At 38.6% G+C, this 19,391-nt stretch overlaps 1 protein-coding gene across 5 annotated transcripts in view; it reads right to left on the bottom strand.

Moving 5' to 3' along the window:
- PACSIN2 (protein kinase C and casein kinase substrate in neurons 2) overlaps nt 1-19,391 on the bottom strand; it is a 53,567-nt gene that overhangs the window by 19,897 nt on the left and 14,279 nt on the right. For 3 of the 5 annotated variants that reach the window (XM_084205899.1, XM_084205903.1, XM_084205901.1), the window contains exon 2: nt 6,199-6,309. In XM_084205899.1, coding sequence (XP_084062025.1) covers nt 6,199-6,258 — 60 coding nt within the window. In that variant the 5' untranslated portion in view covers nt 6,259-6,309. Of the gene's footprint in view, nt 1-6,198; nt 6,310-12,323; nt 12,342-17,916; nt 18,038-19,391 lie in introns of those variants that run through there. The other 2 variants (XM_084205900.1, XM_084205902.1) reach the window with 2 other exon arrangements.

Genomic DNA, 19,391 nt, shown 5'->3' with positions numbered 1-19,391 from the left:
CAAACAGAGGCCAAATTTAATTCATCCATACTACACAGGGGATCAACTTCCACTTTGAGAGGTTGAAAGTCTTATATTGCTAATGGATTGTCAGCAAATCCTTCAGAATGCAACAAAAGCCCTGTGTTCAGCACTTCAGAATGCACACCAGGTCCTGTCCTCCAAGGGAATCACTCACAGGGCTAAAATAATCCCAGCTGCAGGTTTAGCAGCTGTTCAGTGACTATTTCTGTTTGGGTAAGTAGGTGTTTGAAACAGCCCTGCAATAAATGGGCTCCATGCTGCTGATGTTAGCAGAAAGCCAGGGAGATAAGGAAGCACACAGTCTCTGAGGGACCTAGAGCTCATTTAAAGTAAGTGCCTCCACAGGCAGGGTAGCTGCTCCTTTTGATGTCTTACCTTGCAAGATATGCATACACTTCCACTTTGATCTCTAGGAACACTCACTCATTGGCTTTCTTACCTTCACAAGTATGTAACTGAACAAGAGCATTGGTCTCATCTTGCCCAAGGCATTTTTCTTTTAATAGATCCCTGATAGTGATTACCAGCATAAGGCTGGAGCTTAATAAACAGAAGGCAAACTTTATGATGCATTTTGTTAATTATTAATACACCAAATTCCTTCACAGACATTCCAAACTGCTCCAGTAGGACAAGACCAATAGGTCTCATGCCCACTTCTCATGCTTAACTAAAGCAACACAATGTTGGAACTAACCAGTTTTTGGACTGGTCTATTTTTGGATGCAGAAAGTGCCCTAGATGATTATGATGCATTTACAGCAGTCATGCAATGCTTAAACTCCAAGTGATAGATGAGAAAGAAATAGAAATACTTTCAAACTGTACCTTTTCCACTTTCCCTTGGAAAACCTGCTGCCATCCTGCTTCAAGCTATCAGCAACAATCTTTGACTACCCAGAGCACATCATCCTTGTCAGCAATTAACACAGATGAAGGAATCCCTTCTTGGAGCATATCAACAGGATTCCTCAGTCTCTAGGATTTCCACACCCAGAGAGAGTCATGAGCTTAACCAGACACATCAAGGTACATTGAGGCTTGACAGAAAAATAAATTAGGAGAGTGAAGTTTCCATCACTTAGGTAATTTAAGACATTACTACAACTGAAACTTTGATGAAATCCTCCAGTGCTATTGTGGGAACTACCCTTCAGAAAGTCTATTTTTAGTATTTTTACTTAGAGAACTTTTTGTTCTCTAAGTAAGCTATATTAAAACGTACGAAATTCTCGGACTCCTAAAGTACTTTTATTGACTAAACATCTAAAGAAATTGGAGGTGAAGAAAAGGATTTGTTCTACTGAAAAGGATTTGTCATCCTGCTAGAAGACAAAAAGCCTTAAAGTAGTATCTTGGTTTTACCAAATATGAAAAAAACACTTCCATTTTATTTAGAAAGCTGCTGCTATTTCTTTGGCATACTTAACAAACACGTATAATTCTGAAAGCCTATTTTTTTCACTCATATCAGCTGTTCTGATACAAGATACTACCCCTGCCTAAGCCTTGACCTACCCACATTTTTTCACTGCCAGATCTACAGTAAGCCATCACCATGAACACAAGTTCAAACAGCAACTTCTCCAATTCCCTTTCAACAAGACAGCAATTTCCCAACCACAAATCAGAACCTGATAAGTATATCTGTGTTGTAATAAAAACTACTAACCTTTAGAGGAAACAAGTTACTATTTGTATTGTATTTCCAGCACTGAACTTAACTCTAAGTGCCAGAACTGGAAATTTCCATGAACAGTGTTGAAATAGCAACTTAATAAAAAAAGTTTAACAGATGAAATAACCTGCACTGAACTGCTTCATGGACAGTCTGAGCATATGCAACCAGACAAGGTTAGAGTAGTAAATCTACTACCAGGCAACTACAGACTCCAGATTTACATTTTTTAGGAGGAAACCATAGCAAAGGCAGTGACAGTGCCAAAAGAAACCAAAGCCTTCTAGAGTCAGCAAACTGATAGAGAACAAAGTGTTTCACGTCCTAAAAATGAAAATTCTGTCAACAGCAATGGCAGAAGTTTTGAACTTCCATTTATCAACATTTTATTAGGTATGGTTCTCATCAGCTCAACAGAACAACCAACTTTCAACAACTAAAAATGTTTTAGTTTCAATAGAGCAAAAACCAGCTTTGACAGTCAGTTTTTCAGCTAGGTCCAACAGCCAGCCACCTCACTCTTTCCCAAATGCCTTTAAGAAGAAGATGGGCTTTGCAGCACAATTCAAAGGTAAATAAATCTGAGCTGTTTTGGAGTGTGAGGGAACAAACTCAAAAGCTCACCCTGCCAGACTGACACTTCTGTGCCACAGCCAAGTTCAAATACATTCACTGCTTTCAGCTGTGGCACTAAAACATATCAAGGTGACTTAACAAACTGCAAGCTGACTTTAAAAACAAAGAAAAAACTTAGTGTGTCAAAAATCTTGAAAAACCTCTAACAAGGGTATAAATGTCAGATCTGTAGTAACAAAACAACTTCCAAACTGATTAAGAGTTCTTTACTTCCTGTGACATGAGGCGCTCAACTGGCATTCCAGAGGCATCACAGGTTTTCTAATCAAATCAAACAAAACACATTTATCAAAGCTGTTTAACCCTTTTGAGAAAGATTAAGACCAGAATTCAAAGTTGCAGTCTTCAGAAACAAACCAACCAATTCAGAACATATTAAAAAAGATGGGGTTTAGACTAAATAGCAGTCAAATTTAGTTTGGACAGATGACTCCAAACCAGAAGTATCATGGAATGGCTTGGGTTGGAAGGGATGTTAAAGATCATCCAGTTCTACCCCCCTGCCATGGGCAGGGACACCTTCCCCTATCCCAGCTTGCTCAGAGCCACATCCAGCTTGGCCTTGGACACTGCCAGGGATGAGGCACAGCTTCTCTGGGCACCCTGTGCCAGGGCCTCAGCACCCTCACAGGGAACAATTTCTTCCTGATATCCAATCTAAACCTGCTCTCTGTCAGTGTGAAGCCATTCCCCCTTGTCCTGTCACTCCAGGCCCTTGTCAAGAGTCTCTCTCCATCTTTCCTGTGGACTCCCTTCAGGCACTGCAAGGGCACAATGAGGTCACCCCAAAGCCTTCTCCTCTCCAGGCTGACCAATCCCAATTCCCTCAGCCTTTCTTCCCAGCAGAGCTGCTCCATCCCTCTGATCCCCTTGGTGTCCCTGCTCTGGCCTGGCTCCAGCAGCTCCCTGTCCTTCCTGTGCTGGGATCCCAGAGCTGGATGCAGCCCTGCAGGGGGGGCTCAGCAGGGTGGGGCAGAGGGGCAGAATCCCCCCTGCCCTGGGGCTCTGGGTGCTGCCCAGCACAGGGGGGCTCTGGGTTGGGGCAGGGCCAGCTCTCACCCACAGCACCCCCAAATCCTTCTGCCAGGGCTGCTCCTTCTGCTCATCCCCAGCCTGGATCCATCACACACAGGGATGTGCCCAAGACAGGGGCAGCACCAGCACTTGGTCTGGTTAAACCTCATGAGATTCTCATGGGCCACTGCTTGAGCTTGTCCAGGTCTCTCTGGATTGTCACTGCACCCTCAGCTTGGTGTCATCTGCAAAGCTGCTGAAGGTGCCCTTGATCCCTCTATGCCATTAAGGAAGATCTTAAATACTGGTCCTAGTATGGACCCGAGGGACACCAGTTGTAACCAATGTCCCTTGGGATTCTGAGCCACTGACAGCTTCCCTCTGGATGCAACCACCCAACTAATTCCTTTTCCATCCAGCAATCCACCCACAGAATCCATGTCTCCCCAACTTGGAGAGAAGGGTGTTGTGGGGGACCATGTCAAAGGCTTTACAGCAATCCACATAAATGACACCTGGGCCCTTTCTCTTGCCCACTGAAGGAGCTGCTCCACTGGAAAAGGCCACAAGGCTGGTCATACAAGATTTGCCCTTGGTTGTCTCAAATCACCTCCCTGTCCTCCTTGTGCCTTATCAGAGCTTCTAAGAGAGTCTGTCCTATGATCTTCCCAGGCACAGAGGTGAGTTTGACAGGTCAGCAGTAACCTCCTTCCTACCTCTTTTAGAGCCAGGTACAATGTTTCACCCTTTCCTGTCACCTGGAATTTCACCTGATTGCCATGGAACCATTTTAACAAGAACAATCTTTGTGGTTATACATCAAAAGAAGACAAAGCACAGAAAAACCTATAAGGAAACCAAGTGCTTGCTATACAGAAGTCTAACATTTCCTTGTCCAAAGATAAAGAAAGGTATGCTCATGCATTATACATTAGTCTACTCACACTGCTTATGAAACAGACTGCAGTCCTGACCTTTTGGAAAGAACACACAGACAAGTCCAAGGAAACAGACTTGAGTAGTATTGTTTACAAAATGATGTAAACTAAGTCACCAATAGCACAAACACAAATAAGCCACCTATAATAAGCATCAAATACATTTAAACAAACCTTCATGAAGGCACTCATTTAAGGTAATTGCCATTTCTGATCATCCTTTATTGGATTTAATTCTTTGAGTTCCAATTTGTCCAAACATAATCATCCCAGTTTACAGAAAATTTCATTCTTATTCACTCAGCTTTTATGCTTCCAGACATGATTATTTGATGGAAGACAACAGCTTGGTACAGAACAGCCAGCCAAAAATTATGCGCTACTGCCAAGTATATGATGCACAACACACATCAAAATATCCCAACACACATCAAAATATCCCTCCAGAATTCTTTTTTCCTGACTGCCTCCTCATTTTATTTTGAAACACTTCTAGCAAGCAAGCCTGAGAGGAAGTTGCCTCAGCATAAAACAAACCACACAGTAAAACTGAGGTTGGAAGGACCCTCTAGAGATCAGGTAGCCCAATCCCCTGCTCAGAGCAGGTGTGACAGCTCAGATTGTTCAGGATCACAGCCAGTTGAGAGACACCTCCAAGAGCACTAGTTCTCAGGGTTCTCCTTTCTACCCCTTTTAGAGCCAGGTACAATGTTTCACTCTCTCTTGTCACCTGGAATTTCACCTGATTGCCATGCCTTTCCAATCATCATTTTAACAAGAACAATCTTTGTGGTTGCACATCAAATGGTCCCACAGCCTGTCTGCAGTCATCCTACAGAGCACCCCTACAACAAAAGGGGTCAAGGCTTAAAATGGAGTGATTTTAAAAGAACTTCTTATAAAAAGACAGATATATTTAACATAATAGTAATAGTCTCCTCAAAAAACTGTACTCAACAGATCCCCACTAGCATTAGGCCTTTTAGAGAATATACTGAAAAAACATGGGAGATTGCATCAAAATGTAATATGCCGTCACCACAAACAGCACAGTTCAGCAGTCTAGAAAAGCTTACATTTCAAAGGAAGTACAATATCAGGTCACCAAAATCAAGCTGTGTAACATAGGTCTTTGGTAAATTCAGACAGGTTCTCCCAAGCCATTTTCATGTTTGCTATAGTTCAAACTCAAAAGAGCTCCCTCTCAAATGGTAAAAGTTTGTCCTACTGAATACAGCTAATTTGGACAGTTACTTATGTCCAATTGTGCCAGTATTGACACTGCCAAACCTTTCTTTTTACTCAATGTTTTTGTAAAAGTGTTTCTGCTTTATGAATTTTCCTTTCTTCAGGGCTTAAATTATCACAGCATCTGAAAGCCTCTGTCAGATTGGGGCAGCACAAATTGCTGATATCACAAAGTACTTCATATTATCTTTCTGTACGTATGCTTTTACACTGAGATAAGAATAACTTGTCTCAAGAAAGTTTATACTTCTATCTAGATACAAACAGGAGACAGGCAGTACACCCACACAGTATCTTACTTTTGTAATTTAGGCACACTTACAGTAGCTTGGAACAGTTACTTCAGATTTAACACTGATCATTTTAAAAGCTACTCACGTATGGCTTTCCTTGACAATAAAAATTGACAAAGGTTCAATTCTGAATTCCATACCATACCCAAATGGATGATCCTCAAGTTTGTGCCCATTAAAGCCCTCAAAAAAATAGGTAAAAATCCAAGTGGTAATTTCTACTCTGAAGGCTATTTCTGCAGATCACAATAACCAATGTGTCGTGTGTTGCAGTTCTCTCCACAATTTACAGTGCACAAAAATCAGATTTTCTAATACACAAGTAAAAAAAATAAAATCAAAATATTGAACAGAACATTTGGATTACCTCCCAGAAGCTATCACTAGAAACTTCTACTCCAACGGAGTCATCATATGAGCCAGACATTGTTATATATGAAGAGCTTGTAAGTATTCAGAGCTTAAAGACCTTCAGAATCTGTAAAAAAAAGAAAAAAACTATGAGCATTATTAGTGGAGTTTTGAAGTAATGAAAAAAAATTATCTTAAGCAATTTCATTCAGTATTTTGATATCTAGAGATGCCAGATAAAAACAAGAGGTAACCACACAGGGCATTTTGGAACAGAAAACTTCTACTACACAGTTTGTGGCTCTTATCTGACATTGGTTGTCCAGAAAACACTCAATGCATCTACTTATATCACATTTCACTAGACTCTTGAGTTCATTTAATGATAATTTAATGATAAAATATCATTTAATGGTAAAATTTCCTACCATAACCAAAATAAAAGATTGAGCAGTGAGATGTTTACTCGTTAACTATTCCACTTTCAAAGCATTCCTGCAAGAGAATCAGCTGACCTTTGCTTCTGCAACAGTAACCTGCACTGAGTCCTATTCCTTTTCCACTGGAAAAGGTGAAACCCACCAGAAATATTTAAGGCCAAAATTTGTTGATTTAAAGAAAAATAAATGTCTTCTTGTCATTGTTCTATTTGAGCAAAACAAACAAACAAAACCCATCAGCTCCGAATTCTGAGCTTTATTAGAAAGAAGTCATTACTTTAACAATTCAGGCATTTTCACTTTTACAGACACAGCTGCAATGAAGAAAAATATAATCTATCCTCATCAAAGCAGATGACTTTATGAATGACTAGGTATGAGAAAGGTTAGGGTTACCCTAAGCTAACACGTAGGATTAATGTCAGAAGCACTACTGAGACAAAAATCCAGGCGCCTGCATCCACAAATGCAGTTTGTGGGCTGGAGACCAAGAGGTAGGAGAGAAAGGAAACAGCTGCTTCCCAAAACACACACACAAATCCCTGTCTGATCTCTGCAGATATTTCACCAGGTTCCCCTGTTTGGATGTCTCCTGACAAGTTTATCTCTAACTGCTACCAGGGATATATACAGGTAAATAGATTTTACCACCCCTTATGGGATGAATACTTTTATCAGTAGACTGTAAATTGAAGCTCCCTGTCTTTTTTGTTTTTTGCCTTGTCAGTCTTGCTTCCCTGAAAGTACCATGGCCCCTTCAAAAAGGGGCTGAAAATATCTCCAAACCTGACCTTGCTGCCCAGTGGTTATGACAAGCTGCTAAGAGAAACAGCACCAAAAGCCTCCCAGGCAAGGAGAATTCAACACTAAATTAGCATTTCTGGGATGCACGGAGAATAACCCTGCCATAAGGGTAGGCACTCGTTCATAACAAAACCCAGCTACTGAAACAATATAGTTCTTTGGACAGTTACAGCACAAACATAACAAAATTACTCTGGCTGGGAAGACAAGATATTTCTCCTTATCAGTTTTTCATCCAATTCATTTACATAATGCAATTCACAAAAAGCTTACATAACCTTAACACTGAATATGGAACTAAAAACCACAACAGGAACATCAATTGTTAGAATTCTATTTTTAAAAGACTTTTTAAGGGTTCTACAAAATGGCATACTAGAGAGGAAGATCATATAGAGGCAAATTATTTTTATATATTAGCGTAACAATCTTCAAATTATGTTATTAGTAATTACAAAAAACCCCCAGCTTTTCCACCTGTGTTTTACTGAGCCAAGAGGGAAAAGTTTAAACACTATGCAATTGTCAGTTTCTCTAGCAGCACACCTTTACATGGAATGTGTTCTTTCCAGATAAATTTTGTCCCTTGCAATTTTTACAATACATTCAGGAAAGCAAAGATTACATCTGTGATAACACAAGTGTATTTTTCCACATCCTTTTTAGACAGCTATAAAGCAGTAGAAGGAGGAAACCAAACTGCAGTAAGTTTGCAACTAGCTGGACCAATTCATAAGAATAGTTTAAAATGAAACAGCCGGGCATGCCACGCAGAACGAGGCAGGAATGAGGTTCCAAAGGTTGTCAGGAAGGGTTAGGGCAGCTTTTCTCCTCTGCAGCAAGATCTTTCAGCCAAAGTGTTCACTGCCATTTGAAAGAGATCTGTCAGACAGCTGCACAGTTCAGCAATATGGAAAAAGAAAGTCTGAAGTATAAACTTAAAGAAAAGTTTCAGATCATCCCATCCAGTCATCCATCCCACTCTCCCAAACCACACTAGCAGTATTTTTTTCCCTCCAATTACAGATAAAAAATGACAATTAAAATGTTCTGAAGTAATAATACCGTGTCCACTTACGTTTAACAAAATAGCTTAAATTATATCATTCCTGCAAATTTACTCTGAAAAGTTACATGGAAAGATTGAAAAAGCTCAAACACAGGAACATTTTCTTAAATGAAGGAACAGGTTGTGGTGACTGGGTTTTTAAAAAAAAACCCTTTTATTCCTCCTCAACTAGAACTACATAATACATGGAGTTATCCTTTTTTTCCATAGAAGCATTAAAACAATCAGCACTCAGGAAATACTGATGGAATTAAGGTTTTAATATGCCAAATACTATGCTGTGAGAAAGTATGAGCAAGCGTATTTAGGGAAACATTGTGAAGTCATAGCAACAACTGGTACAGAAAAACACTGTTTTTTCAGCCCTACTTAAAAATAAACTGTATACTGAGATAGGAACATTAAGCGGTGTGAGTCATGCTATCCTCACAAAATAGAATTATTACAGAAGCCAGGCCTTTAGCACATTTTTTGTCAGGGTTTGGTCCTCCCATCCTCCAAGTGAATTTGCAGAGGTTTTCACAAGTAAAGTTCATTGCACTTTTTTTTTTTGTTTTGCAGGGTCTTCCATTTTACTATAAAAGAAAGCCTATGAATAAGTACAGATGTCACATAAAATCTAGACAATTTAGATGAATACACCAAGAAAGATGAGTTCTGCACAGATTCTCCACCTGCATCCCACAGAGCTGTGGGTTCTTTGGTCAGCTGGATTGCAGCAAAACCAATAACTCCATAGGAAAGCACAGTGCCCACACCCACTTCCTATATTCTCACAACAGTTGGGCTTCATCCACTCTTTTTCCTCTCATTCCACAACTCCAGGCACATCTTTTTGGCACCTTTTTCTTGTCCCCCAGCAGCTAAGCAAACAGTAGCACAGTGCTGTAGCCACCAAAAAAAGCAGCCCAGAGAAAGCCTTACCAGTTCAGAGCCCCTGCTGCCTTTTGTCACAAGCACACTTCATCCACAAGAGCTTATAGAGGCTAAAAATAAGTCACCAAGTCCAAGTGCAGAAAGTAACTCCATCCTAAACAGTACATACTGTAATAGCTACGGAAATGATGCAAACAAACAAGGCTCCAGTGTCTTGGCCTGACTTTTAAGCAATTCTTGTAAATTAGGATACATTGATCTTTGCTACAAGGAAATGGGCCTTAATAAATAAATGTGGCTTTTTTTTTTAAGCTTCCTCTTAGGGAACATTCTAGCCATGCTTTATGCTACAGACCTTGAATTTCTTCCTCACTGCCGGTGCCACACTGTGTGAAAAGAAGTGCTACAAACATCCCGAGAGCTTAGCACACAAGGATTTTAGAAAATATTAACTAATAATGAGCAAGCAGACCTTCAGATACCACACACAAAAGCAGCTGAACACAAGATGCTGCCTCTGCTCTCAAGAAGTTGGTTTTGATATTACTTTGAAAGCAATTTGCAAAATTCCTAGCTTTGTTCATGTTGAAAAAATTGTTGGTTGTTTTTTTTTTTCTGTGCAACAAATGCACACTGTTAAGAAGCTAAAATAATCCAGTCAATCTCAAAATTTCTCTTAAGGCATTTTTCAACAGGAAGATGGGAAAAAGCTTTTAAAGAAATCCTTCAGTTAAACCCCCTCAGGCTTTTAATAACAAATAACTGATGAACTCTTACTGTGAAACAGGTAGGGTTGTTTAAAGTGAGATTTTAACATTCTGACTTCTTTTGCAAGATTATGTTCATTTTGAAAATATATTTCACTATACTCAAAAAGACAGCACTAAAAAAAAATTCTAATTACAGTCCCATGTACAATAGGCTGCTTTAAAGCATTGCAATCACTAAACTGTGGCCCTAGGTGACAAACTGGTCCACAACAGAGAAACATCTCAGAGTGACACAACCTTCCAAGCATGATCAGCACAGGTTGCTCAGGACTTTCATACCAATGGATCTTGAAAACCACCAGGGATGGAGATGGCAAAACCTCTCTGTACAACCTATTCCAGTGATAACTATCCTCAAGATGAGACAGGGAAGGAAAAAAATTAAATACTTAGAAAACCAAATGGTATAGCCATGCATTTTCTCCAAGGACTCTAGAGATGCAAGCTGAGACAGAGACAGTCTGTCCTCTAGAAGGGAAAAGCACCTGGTCACATTACCTTTTAAACTTATTTTTGGAATGACAGCATTTGTCACCATGGATCTGACTATCAAGATTCCAAGTTCCATGACTAAGGAGTGAATTACTTACGTATAAGGACATGACACAACTTCAATTAGCTGCTCCTAAGAACTTTCAGCTATAATATTTTTCCTTATTATTCACTGAAGTCTCAGGTTTTGTTACACACAGAATAGGAAGGAAACAGGACTTTCTTGTACAGAAATAAATATAATCTATGCTTTAAGTGTGAACTACTGTGGTTTGCTATCTAGCGTACCTGCCATGAATATGCCCAATCTCATTCTCTGGTTAAATAAAGCAATTTAGATGCTATTTTCTTTTCTATTTTGTCCAAAGAACTTGCTCTAGAAGACTTCCCAGTTTCTTCAGTGTTGGAATCTGTTTACTGTTTACATAGAAAAAAGTGACATAACTTCTTTAGCAATATTGTGAAATCACGTAACAAAAGCTGTTAAGAATCACAGCTACTGACACTGCGAAGTTCATGAATTAATATGAAAAGTAAATACAAGAAAAAAGAATGGTTTGGTTTATACATTCAAGTGACACCAAAAAATTCCAGCCCCTGGGTGCAGGGAAGAAATGCATCAAACCATAATTAATCACTGCTACTCAGTGCTGTGAAGTCTTCTAATTGCAATCAGTAGACATGACAGCATTTTATGAACAGAAGTTAGGCCTTAGATTTTTAAAGGCAGAGTCTCAAATTGATGGCTTGGACCTAGCTCTTCTTCAATGTATAAAACAGGCAGAATAGCACCCTCCTCCACAGGGATTTAAGATAATCCCTTAGTCTCCATCGAGAAAACAACCACAGCAACAAACACCAGAGAAAAGTCCATAAAAGGAAATTGAATCACTGTTTCTTGGGGAATTCAGCCTCTATGTTATAGTTGGCAGAGCCATGCACCAAATGATTTTTGGAAAGAAGTTGACAGCAACCTATTCGATGAGCCGTGAGCACTAAAGGAAGGAATCTAGGAAATGCATGCTGTTACAGACCCTGCAAGCTTATTTTCTACCAGGCACACTCCTCTGAGACTGAGAAAAATGCTTACTCCTAGATTTTCTAGTTTGGACAACTGAATAATTTGCCACCTAGATATTTTTCAGTTAGCAAATAACATAAAATGACATTAGATAACAAAAAAGCTATCAGTTCATAGATGTCATTCATAACCCTGAGTAACACAACCCTCTGCACTTCTCAATTAAGGAAATCCTGAGTTTAAGGTTGCTTGGTCCACAACAACCTCCTTGGTACTGGATTATATTTGCCCATGCCCACGTCTGTTAAATGCTGAATGTGAAACCACTGAAAGTAGCACACATTCACTGCCCTAAATATACAAGCCATGAACACACATTCAAGCCATAGTTTCAGCACACATCAGAAGATCACTAAAGAGATTAAATTTCTGTGATAATTACCACCTGTAAAAAAACCCCCCACAACTCTTGTGAGGAGACAGTCTCTAAAACTGAACTCTTCAGGCACATTAACACTGTGTGATGCAATCTTACAGCAGATACATTTCACAATACATAAGAAAAAGAGTAAGAACGGCCATTTGGTCATTACTGATTATTTTACTAAATAAATGAAACTTAAAATTACTGATCAAACAATTGGAATAACACACAGCACAGAAGTATACCTGAAACATGAAACGACCCAACATTCTCAAGAAGATCTTAGCCTGCACATTTGGTTTCATCCATGTAAATTAAAACCTCATTCTCACGCTCCAAAGAAGACTGGCAGAGCCCTGGAGTTAGCAGCTCTTATCTCCTGTCCTCCCTCCCTATAATTAGTGGCCAGACATGCTGGTTAGACATGCTGCTGTTACACATGCTGGTTTTTTGCACATTCATGACCTAACCATCCCTAAGAGCTCCCACATGCTGCCAGCAGAGCCTCCCTCTGCATCTTTCCAATTAACCAGGAAATACTTGAAATAGCAACACTGACTGGGGAAAAGTTATTTTTTATCCTCAGCTTGACAAGCCAATGACTGTAGGTGTTTTATTTTAATTGTGCAATTTTTGTTCTAACCAGGGAAGCTATTAATTGCCTTCAGAGGCTTTGCAGAGGTTTTTATTTAAAGTTAGACATGGACCACAGAAATTATTAACACTGCAAAATACATGCTTTAAATGGCATAGGTATACCAGCTAAGATGCAAAGTTGATGAAGTGATGTGGGGAGCTTTAAAATATTTGCATCTATTTAAAACAAATCTTAACATTTTCAGACTATACTTTTTTTTTGATCTGGAGGTATGAGGGAAAAAATCCACATTAACGTTTTCTTCGCTGCAAGGAAAAAAGTGCATAAAATTTGTCTTTGAATAAATTTTGCCAGAAAACCAGCTGAAGAACTCAGGATTATTTGTCAATTAAAATAACATTAAAAAATATTCTTTGATTTTTCAAATCAGAGGTTTTCTACTGTTTAGGATCAAGTGATTAAAATGGTAACATGCAGGAAGAACTTTAATTTAATTATAGGTCTTCACCCTTTCAGAATGTTCACTTTTGTAACGCCTGTGACATCACACACTAATTTATATGTCCTGTCAAAGTCTCCCAAAATGAAATTAACCATAATATCTTGCCATCCCTCAATAAATAAATTCGAGATAAATATGCTTTTAGGTTTGTTTCAAAAAAAAAGCATGAAGGCAGCAAAAGACCACATGTCTTCAACTTGCAAATTACACTTTGTAAGCATTTAGTTTGCAAGAAATCTTTAAGTGTCCAGGTACTTTAAAAAAATAAATAATTGACCCTTTAATTGACCCTTTAATTCCCTAATCTAGTGGAATTAGATGGCTTGCTATATACACTCATAATGAAAATTTACTTTTGTAAAATGTCAAGGGAAATATCTAAAGCATATATATTTCATATTTGGTTTCAATAGAATTTTACAACAGTGCAAAAACAAGGAGAATGCAAAGCAGTGATAGCGATGGATTCTCCAGGAGAGGAACCATAAAACAGCACTTACAGCTGCACTGACAAAACAGTTGCAGAGAGCAGTGACACACACACAACTGTTCTAAAACAGTCTATAATTAAGAAGCAAAAAAGAGCATTAAAAGAAGCACTGCCTCAGACATCAAAACTTACCACCCAGCATGAACACTGCTCTACTTCAAAACACAAACCTCACAAAAGGACATAAATAAAAAGCAATTCAATAACCATTCTAGAAATGGATGTGTGTTGTGGACAGCAGGCTGTATGAGCCCAGAGCCATCGATACAAACATGATAAACACACTCCCTTACATTCAAACAAACATTGCAAATCATCACACTCAGCCAAAAGTACTTTTGTATCACTGTAGCTGTGACACTGTAGACTACATTTTGGTAGGAAAAAGCAACTATGACAGTTGTTTGGAAAGTCATTCCACATTCTGTTTACAAGCCATTTACCTGAAAAGGCATGCCTTAATTCACTTGTATTTTTTCCAGCTATGGAGCTGGGCAGCATAACTGCACAGATAACCACAGTACCTGCACAGTACTGCCCAACCTCCATTTCCACAAACACAATTCTCTCATCAGCGTGTACTTGAGCACTTCCTGTGGGCTGATGAAAACCTTGTAGCTCAAGCTAATGTCTTTCCTCCCCCCTCCACACTGCAGCACTCAAAATAACACAGGGTTTTCAGTCATAATATGATTCTCTATAGCTGCAAAGCTGAATATTTGGTGTACTATAACCTTTAGGTAAGACTATGGGTGGCCCATTTGAAAGGAAAGTATTTTTAATCATACAACTGGCTTCAGTGGATGAGAGTGTTTTAAAATATTTCAGTGAAACACGTAGGCACTCCTTGCAGATGCGTCACTTAGGAAACAGATGTGTCATTTCAGTGTTTCATAGTCAAAAGCTGTACTTTTCCATCTCAGGAAATACAGGGCTGTAGTAAAAATTAATGAAATACTGACATGCATTGAATAGAAGTATATCTAAACCTTTAAATGAAGGTGAAACCAGGCAGTCTTCCTGAATCTGAAGGTTGCACTGAGGAGCTACTTTTCTTTACTTGAGGAAAGAACCAATTCAGACACCTCACTTGAACCAAATTCAGCCTGGTCTTTAACAGAGACTTGTTTTCAAAGCCTAAATCTGGGCATTAACAACATGCCAGAACGCCCTATTTTCTGCTTACCTTAGAGAGATACAGATGACTATAACTGGCAAAAATTAGGAAGGCTGATTGAGGCAGGGGAACCTGCACGAGTGAGCCCATGAAAATCTGTGAACTCTTCAAGTAGTAGTGAATTTTTCTGTCACTTTTTGGAGATATAAATACAAGGAAAAGCGGAAGTGATGATTTCATTACCATGGATAAAGAGAAAGCACAAAGAATAACAGACCTTCCTACAGAGTGTTTCAGAAAGACATTGCTGAAGGTGAAAGAGAAGACCCCCAGACAGTAAAATAACAGACCACAATGTGCTCATGTTATACTTGATATAAACAGTACAGAGACATCACAGTTCCACACAAAACCCCTAGGAGCTGAATGGATTGTTCTCCAGTCAGCAAACCCAGCAATTTTCTAGGCTAGATCCTCAACACAAATAGCCTATATAACACCAGAAATTAATTGCTAGTATAGCTTTTGCTCAAGGGACAGCCAAAGCTAGCAAAGAACTGTACCCAGGACTTGTACCCTAAAGCAGAAATTAAGTTACCACTTCCATAACTGCTGGCTCACATCAAAGCTGTGAAAAGGCTTTAAAAAGTAGTTTCCATAATTACAAATTCTTTCTGCAGTCATTATCCCCTCACTGCCAAAGCCCTGCTGACAAAAAGCAGGTCAAATCATCACGCAACATTCTTTGACTCTCAAAATACATTACAGGGTAGTTCAGCATTTGGGGAAAACACTATCAATGTAAAAACTGCTAAAGAAGATGGCCTTACAACTTAAAAGCAACATTTTCAGCTGTGACAGTCATCAGATTGAGCACCATTTCATCAGTTTCATTTTTGGAACTGATACAAAATGTACAGACCTCTGCAGAATACAATTCATAAATGACGAAAGAAAACAACCACAGGCACATTTAACTTCAACTATCCTTCTTTACAGTAAGTTAAATAAGTAATTATTCATTTATGAACAATAAAAGATCTGTTCAAGTGTTTAAAATGAATGCTATGCATGCTACTGTAACAGCACAAAAGAGCATGTGACTGTATTTCATATTTAGGATTAAATAAGATTAATTCAGATTTTAAAGCAAACCGAATGCAACTTCGAAAGAACTACTAAGAGAATTTAAATTGTTTGGCTGTGTTAAAGTTGGAGAGAAGGTTACTCAATACTTAGCTTCATTAACATGGCCACTTACAAAAGAAACTCTTGAATTCTCTTTAAACAGATTTTCAGCTCAGTGAATCTGAGGTAAATTTTAGCCAGTACTTCTCATCTTTCTAGGCAATTAAATTTTCTGGTCCTGAAATGGCAATTACTGAAAAAAGGTCAGAATACCTCTACTTACAACTTAGTAATCTATAAAACACAAGTTGCTGACTTAGTAGAATTAAACATTCCCTAAAAACATGTAATTTTTTTTTGTAATAAATATAATGAACTGGCTCCTTACCGTGTACTAAACTCATTGGTCTAAGCTACCTGGAAGTATCATACTTAAATATTAGGATCAGAGATCATATTTTATGGCCTTCCCTGTACATGCAATTTGACAACCATAGACAGAATAGGGAGGGTTGTTTGTTTTGGTTTGTTTGGGGCTATTTTAAAAACTCATACAGTACACTTACACCTACTTGAACCCTAATGCAACTGAAAAATCAGGAGTTTTCAGCGTGCAAAACAAGGAGCTGCTTTAAAAGTGGCACATGAGATCCAGGTTAGGCAAGGGACAAGGTGAGAGCTTTTCTTTGGTTCGCAAAGGTTTCACTAATCTTATTAAGGGTTTAGAGAGGAAAGCACAGCAGAGCAGCCAGGCTTCCCCGTGATTTTCAGCAATCTGGATACATGTTATGTGATCTTACACAGCTCTCAAACACACAAATCACTCAAATGCAGAATCCCTAAACATAATAATGTGAAATGAATGCTTAAATTTGGTCAACTAACCTCACAAAGAGTAGTCTTTTCTACCCTGCTACCACTTTTCAGGAAAAGGAAAGCTTTTTATGCCATTTCAAAATAATGCTTGACCAAAGTACAAGTAAGGTCAGCTACCGACTCTGCAACCTAAATTGGACTGAAGTTCAAGGAAAGTGGGACAAGAGGCCCCATGAGCTGACAGTTCTTGCCCACACCGTCACCATTGTGTTTTTGCAGTTAATGAAGCTGTGCCATCACTGACTGTGGAGCACTGAAACAGCAGCATGTAACCTGCATATGGGAAACAATCAGAAGACAGAAAAAAGGAAGGCACATAACCCCAACCAAGTTCAATTTAGTGCTCTCTCAAGGGCAGAGTCTGAAAAACCCTGCTGTTGAAAATTCAAGCACACAAGACTAATATCAAATAAGACTAAAGTTGATCGCAGTATAGAAACAAAGTCTTAGTAAAAGCAGGAATTACACAACTGCCTTTTTTGTCATATATGCTGCTAACTTTGGCATTTTAAATGGTTACACAAGGATTCTCAACCAATTGCTACTAAAGGTACAATAACACACCTTTTTTCTTTTTGAATTTAACTTAACTCATATGTCAGTAACACCCACACTCACAAAATAGCTGTATGATGGTTGTAACAGCTGAGAAAAGCAGGCTCAAATAGCTTCAGAATAAAGTGATCAAATTTCTTAAGCTATTTAGTTTACTGCAAATCATTCTACATCATGATCACAAAACTGCTTAATGTTAGACTCCAGAAAGTCTGGAGTCATTACATTCAAATGCAACATCATCTTTTAACTGAAAATAGAATTCAATTGGTATTTTTGCACGATGCATAATAACGTGAAGCAATCTCAACAGACCAAAGTCAGTATCATGTAATAAAGTTATTCTGAATTACAACATCCAACTTGCACATGCTCAAAAGGAACAGCTTGAACTGGATTTCTAACATGTATTTTGTGCATAAGCCACATATGTAATGGTCTATATGCACACAAATATATAAACCCATACATAAACTAGAGTTTTAGCCTAGAACTGTTTAACACATTGAGATTTTCAGCCGTCTTATAAAAGGCACTGCCAGGGTCCACCTCCAAGGAATTTTACTACCTACCACTTAGAAATGATCTTGTGCTTTTGAGTTCAGCTTGAATGTCTCACTAGATTCCATCCCACACTTGCTTCCTAAGGTTTGTATTTGAGCTGACAGCTGGGATATCCCCAGTGCCTGTCCAAGGCCAGAGTGAGGTGACAATGCACACAAACAGAACTGCACCATGACATTGTGGGCAGGGCTCTGTGTCCCTGCTGACAATAATATCTCAGCCAGTGCTCTACAATAGTTTGTGGTTACTGAAATGAGTCACCTGTCCACATATGACTGCCATTATAAAGCCATATCTCCACATGACTTGTCAGTTAAGAGGCTGAGCAGCAAAGGAATCAAAAAAAGGATTAAATGATTCAACAGCTGAAACAGCTGCAAGATGAAAGCTTCAATTATAGAGAAATACCTTCCAAGTTTAACTGAAAATAAGATTTCTATTTCTCCAAGAATAAGAAAGCCAAGTGATGTTCTTATTCAATGAATAATAAATTTCACATTGAACTATCTTTATCTTATGGTAGAATAAAATAGATATATAAGACTTGGAAATACTGCAGGAAAAAGCATTAGACAATTAAGAGAACATGACAGAAATTGCATACAGAAAGATATTGTTTATAATATTTTACAAGCAACTCATATGATGCTTTTCATAATCACACTCTTTAGCTTCACAATTCAAGTCAAGAGAATTTCAGCTGAGAACACCTGTGAAACTTAACTACAGACATTTCTCACTTCTGGTTCTGAAGGCTTAAAGCCTTAATATACAAACATTGTGGGAAAAAGTCGCCCCACCTCCAGAAAGCCTCCTAAACCCACAAAGCTAATGCCCCCTCTAGTAATAAACAGTACCCATGGTAACTCCTTGGTCACTTCAATCTTTCTGGAGAAGGTGAGAAGTTTCTCAAACCCACAAAGAGAATCCCTCCAGTAACTCCAGCCATGAGCTCATTAACACTTGTTCCTAATAAAGGCAGCACAACAGCTGAAGAGTCAGGGTCACAAGGAACCTTCACACAGTCATGGCTCAGACCACAGCTGTTTCAAAGTTGTTTTGTCCTTACTCCTAAAGCTTAAGGGTAGAGAGCACATGAAAGAACAACTGTAAAAAATATTTTTAAAATATACTTTGGAGTATCTACTAAGGTTATCTCAGAACAGGCAAAGTAATTTTTAAGACAGATGTATAATTTAAAAAGAGAAGACTAAAGGCACAAAAGAGAGATGGTGAGTATAGCTATAAGGGTTTTCTTGTCATTAAGTATTATTAACCTGTGGTACAATATCTGAAGGGTACACAGAAATATACTCCTAGAGAGGTTTCTTTCTTTCCTTTTGTGTTTAACTTGAAATTCATTTTATACTGAAAAAAATCTGTGCAACTGTCCATATCTGAAGGATAAAAGAGCTGCTTCACCAAGGCAAAATATCTAGTTGATGCATCAGTCACCCAAAATCATACAAACAGATAATACACC

This window comes from Fringilla coelebs, assembly GCF_963513975.1.
Source record: "Fringilla coelebs genome assembly, chromosome: 5".
NCBI classification, from domain to species: Eukaryota; Metazoa; Chordata; class Aves; order Passeriformes; family Fringillidae; genus Fringilla; species Fringilla coelebs.
Note: the sequence above shows the minus strand (reverse complement) of the source record. Positions and strands in the feature narration are given on the sequence as shown.